Genomic DNA, 11,874 nt, shown 5'->3' with positions numbered 1-11,874 from the left:
CAATTAACCTGAAAGACAGAAGATAGGATCACATCAATCACTCCAGCAAAGAGACAACAACAGCACGGTAAAAGCAAACAAACAACTTTAAATAGCTTAATGACATTACTCATATGTCTGCCATCTCTGAACAGCCATTTCCTGGAGCACAACACACACTGCCACCTACTTACAGGGGTGTGTGTGAATCTTCTTGAATACTGAAATATTATTTTTCTGAGAGCACTCTATTTAACACATTTCTCACTCAGACCAGAGAAATGGTCTTAGGATGATAGATAAGGATATTTGTGAATACATGCCTCATAGTCCAAGAATACTATCACCTACAAGTAGTGATGCACAGCTAGGCAATAGAGCACAGAATGATACTCCTTCCTAAATATCTCAGGACCAAACTAGTTTGCTCTGAAGACATGTATTATTGACTTGAACCTGATTAAAAATAATAGAATAATTGAACTCTGTGCCTGGTTTCTCAGTGTGGTTACCACACGGGCAACATCCTAATGAGAAATTTAAAAACATATTTTAAATAGACTATGTTGAAAAATAAAGTTGCTGCAGTCATTCCTATAGATGTTTTCTTCAGCGCATTTACACTGGCTAAATCAATGAACATTTCATTTTTTAAACATGTCTATTGATCAAATATATTTTTATCCTTTCTCTAAAGAGCTCAGGGAGGTATATAGCTCTCACTTCCCCAGGTTATCCTCATGACAACCCTGTGTAGTAGGTTAGGCTGGAACTAGAGCAGAGTCAACTAGCAAGCTTTATGCCAGAAAATAGATTTGAACCTGCATCTCCTGACACCTGGCATTCAGCCACAGCTGCACATCAATCTAAGCACAACATCACATACCAAAGAATACAGGTGCAACTTCTCAGCAGTGGGAGAAACTCTGTCAGGTAACATTCTCTCTCCTGAAAATCCTAGGATGAAAAAGGCATAGGAAGCCTGTTCTAGGACCACCTCTAGTAGCCCCAACACCATCAGCCAGGAAGTCCAAATCATACCCTGTTACTATGTGGCCTTAGGTAAGCCATCTTCTCAACTTTAGTCCTGGAATAACAATATTCACCAGCATAACAGAGCTGCTATAAAGTCTACCTCAAATTGATGCATGTAAAGCACTTTTAAACCTGAATTAGAACACCCGTATAAATAATATCACCAGTACAAATAATACACACTCAGTGCAATGCTATGCAAGTAAAGCATGAAGGTGCCTTCTACTAAGTCAGGGCCTTGGGTCTATCAAAGTCAGTGTTCTCTACACCGATTGCCAGAACTCTCCAGGGTCTCAGGTCACGATCTTTTCACATCACACACACTACCTGATCTTTTCAAAATGAAGGTGCCAGGGACTGAATATATCTACTTGCAAGCAAAGGAAATGCTCTGCCACTGAGGCATACTTCCTACTATAACACGGCAACAATAATAGATGGTGTTGTAGGCAGGCAACTCTATCTTTCAGCATACATCCTGTACTTCCAAATATTCCATCAGAAACGGCTGTTCTAATCAAGTTCTGTGGGTGACCTCACTAATTGAACAATAAATGAGATGACTCTAACAATATATTGTCGACGACTTTCACGGTCAGAGTTCATCGGTTCTTGTAGGTTATCCGGGCTGTGTGACCGTGGTCTTGGTATTTTCTTTCCTGACGTTTCGCCAGCAGCTGTGGCAGGCATCTTCAGAGGAGTAACACTGAAGAGACTGTCCTTCAGTGTTAATCCTCTGAAGATGCCGGCCACAGCTGCTGGCGAAACGTCAGGAAAGAAAATACCAAGACCACGGTCACACAGCCCGGATAACCTACAAGAACCAATGACTCTAATAATATGACTACGATTGGTATTGTTATGACTGCTATTAATGCTACAGGGGCGACCTAGCAAGCAACTCAACGGCACGCTTTGAAAGGGGTAGAGGCAAGGGGGAGTCGGCCCACAAGATCCCCGTCAGCACCCTTTCCCGGTGACTGAGTGGGCAGCAGAGCAAGGCCTCGCACAGGGACCTCCTGCGCTCCCGCCAGGCTGGGGGCCTCCCCCTCTGGCCTCGGCCGGGGCCCACTCACCCTCCAACGGCAGAACAGCCAACCTCTACCGGGAGGGCTGCCTGCCAGCCCGCCCGGCTCCACGGCCCTCCGCGTTGACTACTGCCGCCGCCAGGCTCCCACTTGATTGGCAGCGCGCGGCCGCTTGCCAACGGAACCCCTGACAACAAACCTCACGATTGGCTCCTGCGCTGCCCGCTCACAGCCGCTCGCCTCGGCTTCCGGTTCGCCTCCCTCCCAAGAAACGCTCCTTCCGGAGGCTGCCTCCCGCCGATCTAGCCCCGCCTCTTCTAGTCAGGAGGACCAATCGGCGGAAATGGCGGTGTCGCCTTAGTAACCGCGCCTCTCTGCGCGCCGTAGAGGCGTTTACGGTGCTATCTGATGCAGAGGTCAGGCTAAACCAGTGGTTCCCAACCTTTTTTTTGGCCATGCCCCCACCTGAGCATCTGATGCACCCCCCCCCTGTGACATTGTCCCCAGCTGACTGCCATGTACATTCTGATTTTATTGATTCTTGTAGGTTATCCGGGCTGTGTAACCGTGGTTTTGGTTACACAGCCCGGATAACCTACAAGAACCAATGAACTGTGACCGTGAAAGCCTTCGACAATATTCTGATTTTAATTTTAAAAATGTATATGTCACAATACGTATTTATATACTATATATGAGGCCCCTAGAACCATATGAAATGCAAAAAAAATCAGTTAATAACTCATTCTCAAATTGCCCCCCTTAAAAATCAAATTGCCCCCCACGTTGGGAACCACTTAGACTATCTTGGGAAGGGGGGGATTATATTCTGAACAATGGTAAAAGTGGGGAAATGGAGCAAAAAAGCTTGAGAACCACTGGGCTAAACCAATGGGTTTAGACCGGTGTTACATTGCATTGCTATGAACATGGGCAGCCGTGCCCTAATCTAAGCCCTAATCTCCAATTGTCAGCCCTTGCTTTCCGCAGTACGGTGATAGTAATTGTGTACTGTATTTATATCTCTAAAATTTCTTAACCTTTATATGTGCGACAGCCCTGTAAAGCAGGACAGTATTATCATCACCCCCATATTTCAGATGGGAGGCCTGAGGTCTGTGAACCAACCACAGTTTCACCTAGCCACCAGGCTGTAGGAACTCCATCGTAAATACTCTCCCCACCACATTTTCATAATAAATGTTGGGTTCTAGCTGAAGAGCTGCATAATCACAGCTACAGAAACATTCTCACCTTTTCTGTTCTTTGTTATAAGCACCTGTCACTTAACACAAGGGAAGGAGCTGTGGCTCAGTGGTAGAGCCTCTGCTTTGCATGCAGAAAGTCAAACCCCAACATCTCCAGTTGAAAGGACCAGGAGCAAAAGACTTCTGCCTAAGGCCCTGGAGAGCTGCTGCCAGTCTGAATGGATGATGCTGACCTTGATAGACCCATGGTCTGATTCAGGATAAAGCAGCTTCACGTGTGATACAAAAAGCATCAAACAGTGCCATCCTAAACAGAGTTTATAAAACCCTAGAATTGGAAGGGACCATGTGTGTGTGTGTGTGTGTTAAGTGCTGTCAAGTCGCTTCCGACTCATGGTGAACCTATGAATGAAAGTCCTCCAGGCCAGGGACATTATGATTTCCTTCTATGACATCAGGATGAAGGATTATATTATGCAAACTTTCTATGACAACCCTTTGTCCGTGAAAGGAAACCCACTTATAATCCTCAAGGACATTCCGCAACATTTGATGATGAAGAGAAACATCTACAAAGATTTTACTGGGACATTGAAGAAGAATGGAATAAGATTTTGTTGGTTCTTTCCACAGGGACTTATTTTTACCTATAAAAAGATCAAATTTACTATCATTTCAAGGAGGATGTAAAAAAGTTTTTGGAAAACCATGAAAAAGATCTAGTTGGCCTTCACCCTGACCAACAACAAGAACAAGAGGAGGGAAAGAAGTTGGCCTTGACACACGCCCTTTCCTCCTGCGTAATGCTATTGTGGTTTTCTTTGTTCCACCCATTTCCACCCACCTCCAGCTCACTTTTTTGATGATTGTACTGTTTTCAACATCAAACCACTCCCTTCCCACCTATACTCTGAAGGCAAGTGGTTTTGGTTTGTTTTTTTAAGGAATATCAATATAGCATTTCATAGAATATCAATATAACATTTTAATGATACGTTTAGCAGGTTGTCTAAATTCCCAGTGTTCATTTAAAAAAAAAAAAAAAACCCAACAGCAAGTCTCTAGCTTTTTCCCTTGCGGAGATATGCATTTTTCCTTATATCTTCATGAGGGTAGGAGGCAATTAATAACTTAAAAAAAAAAATGAAAGCTAGGAATTCAGAGAGCCTGCTAAACCTATCATTAGAACGTTCTATCAATATATGGGGGTTTGCTGTGATGCCACCAATAACAGCACGCTCCCTTGAAAATCCTGATTATTTAAGGCACATGTGGAAAAAATCAACTGACACAACTGTGAAAACGCAGAGGGAGGCAGACATGTGGAAGAACCGTGCCCAAACTGATTCCAGTGCTTTCAGATCAACTGTCAAGAAAATCAGGAGTCAGTCGAGTGTGTGGAAAAGCCCCTAGACAGGAGTTCCTGCATCTATTTGGAACCATACTTTATTGCCAAGAGGCAATAGTTCTATATGATATGGAAAACAATGAGCACACTTTTGTAAAATAAATAGATTTATTTAAGTAGTCTAGAGAAATCTACAGAAGATAAATTATATTTACAGAAGAGTCAGTGCAAGAGATTAATACATGCTTGTGGCATGAAATTTCCTCTCCCCTCTCCCTTGGTTCTTGGTGTAAATGGAATTCTCTGTCAGCCTACTCACCAAAGCTTAGCCCAGAGAAAATGGGGTAAGAAGGGCAGGCCTTTCACTTCCTTAGCACATCATTCTCACACACCACATTGGACATATATTGGTCAAACATGAAGGTTTATTAAGCTTACAGGCAAATATATAGAACACGAAGGAAGAAAAGTAATAATTTGGTAAATGCACAAGTCAGAAGGTAACAGACCCACATAAAACTGACACAATAACAACAGTTATCAGAGCGCTCTGAGGTCATTCCACAGGAAGATAGAGGTGATCTCTCTTTCCTAGGAAGGACAAGAAACTGGGCTTTTGGGTCAGCCTTTTATAGGTTAGACCATGAGAAAGGGTCTCGAAAAGGGCCCCCTCCCTCCAAATTCTTCAGGATATGAGTCTTCACAAATCATGGCTATAAGTTGTTTAGAAGATCTCGTGTTCCATAACAATTCTTTCAGTGTCCGGGTCTGATAACTGATTGTCCTGTCCATCAGTCAATGTACCAAAACAATCTCCTCCCTTAAGTGGACAGATAATTTGTTGTCTGTTTTAATAACCTTGGTGTTATAAACATAAATTTGGGGCATCTGGTGTGCTGTGGGTGATTAACTGTTGGCAATGCAATTTCATATGACCCTATAGGTTAGAGTCCTGGTTGGAGCTGGGGTCAACTAAAAGTCAGGTCTTCATATATGATTTTTATGCTATAGGTTAGTATAAGCTACAGATTAATAAAATTGTTTTTTCTTAACCCAAATTTAATATAAACTGATATATTTAATATAAACTAATATTCAATATAAAAAAATCTCGCAACAATGCTCTCACCTCTTCGGCTGCTATGAATCCCTGAAGTATAGCAGCAGATGGGCCTCACAATCCAAACAGAAACATGCAACAGGAAAAGAGGGCGTATATTTCCTTTTACACAGTATTCCTACTAGGAAGCATCTCCCCCCTCTCCCCAGCAGCCTTGCATGAGACATCTAGTTGTGTGTAGGCAGGCAAAATTGATTCCTGCAGCCAGGCACATCCCACTGCCAAAATAACATGTGGGCCTGAAGGAAAAGCGAGAGCACACCTTGACACAGGATAGCCCTGAGGCCCGTGGCTTCTTCTTGGCTTTAAGGCTATGACAGCAGCTCCCTTGACAGGGTGCTGAACCACAGGATAGCATGTGGTGGTTGCCCCTCCAGATTTGCAAGAATTATGACAAAAGAAGGAAGGGGAGGGCAGGCGCCCCCGCAACTTATTTCTAGGAAAGCCATCCCAGTGAGGTAAATGGCTGTTCAAAGTCACCCAATGGTTCCGCCCCTCTCTGGGCTTAGTCCAAACAGTCAGCAAAATGAAGCCTGCACCAATCCGCCTCACGGAAGCAAAAGCATCCATTCTCCCACTTAATTTTGCTGCCCGTGTACAGGCAGCCACAACTTGGGCCGAGCAAGGAGGAGAACACTGCCTCTCAAAGCAGACGTTGGCTTTTCCATTCAGCTGCAGATGCCCTCTGTGTACTCCTGAAGAGTAGCCTCTCCCCACTTCCCATCCACAAGCAGGCAGGAAGGCCTGTGCTCTAGAGGACTGGAGTCCTTGAAAGATCCTTTCTGGAAGACGACGCTTCCCTCCAGCGTCGTCAAACCCTGCGCTCGGCACAACGCTTCAGCCTCCTCGAGGCTGTCCACAGCCAGCAAGCGGGCCAGGCGATCCAAAGGGTAGCGGCAGTTCTTGCTGCTGAAGCCGTGGCTGAAGGTGAGCAGGGCTAGGCGGCGGGCCCCTGCCACGTACGGATGGAGGGCGCAGCTCTGCAGGTAGGGCAGCTCCCGGGCTAGGCTGAAGAAGCGGGCAAAGTTACGCTCCAAGTAAGCCAAGTTGATCGCCCGCGCTGTGGAAAGTTCAGGGGAGGCTCGGATGTGACTGGGGAGCTGTAAGATCTGCCAGAGGGCATCCGGTGAGCCTGCAAACAGGAGAGAAAAGCGGCACTAGATCACAGTGGCCTTATTTCCAGTCTCTACAGCCAGCATTACAGGGGAACATCCCTGGAGATTACCTGGAGGACTGGACTGGTTCCTAATGCCCAATTTTTTTAAGTTATTTATTTTATTATTTAGTTATTTAAAATATTTATTGGCTGCCTTTCTACTTTGTGGAACTCAAGGTGGCTTACAGTTTAAACAAAACAACTATAAAAATACCTAAAATAACACAATCTCTTCACGCATGTATCCACTGCTGCCAGGAAAGGATGCTCACACATAGCTCCACTGGCATGGTTCAGTGGTAGAGCATCTGTTTTGCATGCAGAAGGTCCCATGTCCAATCCCCAGCATCTCCAATTAAAAGGATCTGGTAGTAGGTGATGTGAAAGATCTCACCTTGAGACCCTGGAGAGCCACTGCCAGTCAATGTTCAAAGACCTTCTCACACATTCTCAAGCAGTCCTTACAACACCCCTGCAAGACAGACCAGTCTAATTTTTCCTGTATCGCAGAAGGGGAGGGAGAAGGAAGGGCCACCCAAAGAGTGTAACAGAGGGGACATGGACCCCCACCTCTCTAAACACAACTCTTTCCCACCATGCGACACAGATGAAGCTGCCTTCTACTGAATCAGACCCTGGGTCCATCAGAGTCAGTATTGTCTACTCAGACCAGCAGTAGGCTCTCCAGGGTCTCAGGCACAGAGGTCTTTCACATCACCTCCTTGCCTCATCCCTTTAACTGGATAACTCACAGTGGGTAGCCGTGTTAGTCTGTCTGCAGTAGTAGAAAAGGGCAAGAGTCCAGTAGCACCTTAAAGACTAACAAAAATATTTTCTGGTAGGGTATGAGCTTTTGTGAGCCACAGCTCACGAAAGCTCATACCCTACCAGAAAATATTTTTGTTAGTCTTTAAGGTGCTACTGGACTCTTGCCCTTTTCTACCCTTTAACTGGAAATGCCAGGGATTGAACCTGGGACCTTCTGCATGCCTTCTGCATGCCCTTCCATCCCAGCCCGGCCTTCCTCTGCCTACCCAGGTTGTACTAACTATAATAAATGGCAGCACGTGGCTTCCAAGATAATATAATGTGAAATATACCAACTGGAAAATAAAACAGTATTACAGAATATAATAATTCTATTTTTTTTGGAAAATCCAAAACACAACATATATTCTATAATATTGTTTTCTTTTCCAGTTGATATATTTCACCTTATATTATCTTTGAAGCCAAGTCCTGCCATTTATTATAGTGGCTACCATTTCCCGCCTAGGTATTTTCTTCTACCCAGGTTTATTTCCCATTATATTATCTTCGAAGCCACGTGCTGCCCTTTAGTATAGCGTCTACTATTTCCAGCACAGGTATTTTCTTCTACCCAAGTTTATTTCCCATTATCTTATCTTCGAAGCCACGTGCTGCCCTTTAGTATAGCGTCTACTATACCCAGGTTGTACAGCAAGAAGAGCGCTTGGAAGAGGGGCTGGGCGGCGGCGCGGCGGCCCTCCCGGTCCCGGTAGGCGCGGCGCAAGGAGGCGAAGCACTCCTGCACCTGGGCCCCATGCAGGTGGGCGTCGAAGCGGGCGGGCGGCTCCCCGCAGAGCCGGTGCCCGGCGCGCAGCAGGTAGACGAGCGAGCGCTCCAGCACGGCGGCGCAGGGCAGGCCGGAGACGCGCTGCACCGCCAGGTCGAGGCGCACGGCGCGCAGGCGGTCGCTCACGAAGGCGCACTGCTGGGCGGCGGGGACGTCGGGGCGCGCGCGGCCCGCTTCGCCCAGCAGGTGGCGCACCGTGGCCAGCAGCACCGCCGGCGGCCGCAGCTCCTCGGGCCGCAGGGGCTCCTTGCCGGCGGCCGGCCGCGTGTACTCCTTCACCGCCCGCTCGGGCGGCCCCAGCTCCAAGGCGTGCAGCCGCCGCTGGCGCCGGCGCCGCTCCAGCTCGCCGGCCGGACACATCCCCGGGCACGTCCCCGCCGGGGCCTGCTCCGAGCCGCCCATGCCGCCGAACGCAGGGCAAGGGGCCGGGAAGGAGGAGCCTGGTCCCAGGCGATGCCCGCACTGGGCGCGGAGGAGGGCTGCCAGCGGAGGGAGGTTTGGGGGGCGGAGCCTGAGGAGGGCGGGGTTTGGGGAGGGACTTCGGTGCCTTAGAGGCCAATGGGCAAAGCGGCCGTGTCCTCCAAGTGAAGTGATCTCTGTCGGCTGGAGATCCGTTGCAACAGCAGATAAGACCTTTTGTTTTGCTCCATCCATCTGCTTCTGAATAACAGGCCGATTCACCAGTTTGGAAACAGCCCCTTCAAGATGTTCTAGTCTGTCTTCCATTTTCCTTGGCTCTATGGCTATAATACTGGTAGGGCTTCCTGAGCCCATAATATGACATGAACTGCTAGATTTATAAAATGGTCTCCCTAACTGCTTACATCTCCTTTGCTTTTTCATTTCCTTTTCTTCTTCATATAATCTCACTTGATATAGTAGTTGTGAATAAGATCTTTTAGAAATGTTGGTAATATCCAAATAATCCCTAAAATGGAGTTGCATAATCAGGTACTCATCCCAGCATCCACGAATGAATTGATTTATTAGCTGCACTTCCTGATTTTCTAGCACATTGGCCTTCTTCTCAAGAACCTTCCTCCAGCAACTATTTAATCTTTTCAAATACTCTGAGGGTTTTTCTTCAGAATTTTGAAGTCTCCAGAAATTGGGCATAGAGTTCATCACTACTTGTAACTGAGATATATATATAGTTTCCAGCTGTGCCAGGCATTCTTCAGCCGTGGAATTCCACCCTGCATTTAAGGCTTCATTCAAGGCTGGAGGAGACAAACTTTCAATTATTTTCCTCTTTTTCCCTTTTGGAGATATCTCTGGATCATCAAGTAGCTGTTGTACCTGCAGCCTCCAAGTATCGAAATCTACTTCACCAGGGGGTCTTAACGAAAGACCAGAAAAGCATTTAAGTTTAAAGGGTGTGTGATAATAAGCAGCAGTACCCTCATTAGACTTTACTACATGCTCCACTACAACTTGATGAACCCCTTCAGGGATAGTGAAGATGGGTGTAGATTGTGCTTGATGAGCTGGAGTGGTAAATGAATTCTCCCTTGAAAACTGAGTAGGTAAAGTACTAGCTATTGGTTCAGTGGCCAGATTCCCTTCAGGTGATACAGTGTCATTAAAAGGTATTTTTCCTAAGCTGATAGGAAACACGTTCCATTTGCCATTTAATTTAAACTGTTTACATTCAGACCTTATCATTTTAGCTGCACACCTTTTACTGTTTTCACACAATGCAATACCTAGTCTTGCACCCTGAATTCTTTTAAATTTGCTTACAGCACCATCTTCATTCAAACCATCCATTAACTCTCCATCAGTAACTTCAGGGTGAATCTCATTCAGCCTAACTGAGTATTCTGGATCAAACAGATCCATTGCCATCATACAAATATATTTATACAATTTTTAAAGTAACTTCACTAATTTTATACTTGCAATATCAATATGCCACAAGATGGCGCTGTCCCTGTTCGGGCGCCATTTCCCCCCCCCCTTTTGTGTAACCCTGTTGATACAAATCCCCACTAGAGGATAAGGGAGGGGTTCTGAATTCAGTAAACTGACAGCGCTACTTGTGGACAAATGTGAAGTTACTTACAATAAAATAAAACATTTAATACAACAGCACAACATATAACTTCAAGTAACCAAACAATTACAAACACAAACACAATACACAAAATCTTCAGCGCCTTTCAGGAAAGACACGCTGTACATTGGTAAATAACACCAAGTGCAATAACAAGGAAAGAAAAGTCCACAACTTAAAGTTTAACTGTAGGGTTGTTGATTCACGAGTGCTGCTGCAGATGCTGAAGGCCTTCTTCTCTCTCCCCAGTCTGACCTGTAAAGGGAAACGATTCATCCCCTCAGTTTAACTCTGGCTTCCCTATTCCTAGCCAGCCCAACTGACTGCGGGTTGTCAATGTCTAAACTATCCCTTAAAACCATTTTATTAACATAACTCTTTCAGGGAATATTATAGTGTGCCCCTTTCTTTCTAACAGGACCCACACATACCTGTAAAGGGAAACGATTAATCCCCTCATTTTAACTCTGGCTTCCCTATTCCTAACCAGCCCAACTGACTGAGGGTTGTGGCAGTTGCAGTCAGTAACCTACCTAACTGCCCATGCTCAGTGAGCCCCCCTGAGTCCTAAAGCCCATAATATTGGCAGGGTTACATATATATAAGCTCATACCCTGCCAGAAAATATGTGTGTTAGTCTTTAAGGTGCTACTGGACTCCTGCCCTTTTCTACTGCTGCAGACAGACTAACACGGCTACCCGCTGTGAATCATACATATGTGTGTGTATGTATATATATATGTGTGTGTGTGTATAAGCTCATACCCTGCCAGAAAATATGTGTGTTAGTCTTTAAGGTGCTACTGGACTCTTGCCCTTTTCTACTACTGCAGACAGACTAACAGGGCTACCCACTGGGAACTTATATAATGGATAGGTAAAATCCCATAGCCATGGCAGAAAAATTAACACGCCAACTTAGAGTTATCAAAGGTAAGGCCAACATGCTGAATTTTCCTGAAACATGGCATGACTTCATCTCATATACAAACCAGAAGGAAATTCAACATATATCCAAACCATTTCAAAGATTATGGGAAATGAATTAAAGTTATAACAACCCTTCCTCTACTTTTATTATTATTATTTATTTTTTCTCTCTCACTCCTAACTATTAACCATCTAATTCGTAATTGTACTCCTCTTATATTTGTATATTTATCTATTTGTTTACAAGAATACTAAGCCACCGACCATAAGTGCGGCAAAGACAGCTTTGTTTTTTAAATTGTTTTTGTCTTGTCTGTTTGACAGTCTTATATTGTTTGTTTACATGTTTGTGAATTGTAATTGTATTTATATATGTTAATATATAGAGATAGATAGACAGACAGATAGATAGAGTTA

At 45.2% G+C, this 11,874-nt stretch overlaps 1 protein-coding gene across 1 annotated transcript; it reads right to left on the bottom strand.

Annotated features, from left to right (window-relative positions):
• Window positions 1-6,386: 6,386 nt before the first annotated feature.
• SAC3D1 (SAC3 domain containing 1) lies at window positions 6,387-8,873 on the bottom strand. The gene is made up of 2 exons (XM_056853704.1): window positions 8,324-8,873; window positions 6,387-6,850 (listed from the first exon to the last, which is right to left on the bottom strand). Exons 1-2 carry the CDS (start codon window positions 8,871-8,873, stop codon window positions 6,387-6,389), a joined length of 1,014 nt encoding a protein of 337 aa, XP_056709682.1.
• Window positions 8,874-11,874: the final 3,001 nt, after the last annotated feature.

The sequence above is a fragment of the Euleptes europaea genome, chromosome 7, assembly GCF_029931775.1.
Source record: "Euleptes europaea isolate rEulEur1 chromosome 7, rEulEur1.hap1, whole genome shotgun sequence".
Taxonomy (NCBI): Eukaryota; Metazoa; Chordata; class Lepidosauria; order Squamata; family Sphaerodactylidae; genus Euleptes; species Euleptes europaea.
The sequence above is the reverse complement of the archived record's forward strand: the minus strand, read 5'-3'. Positions and strand labels throughout refer to the sequence as shown.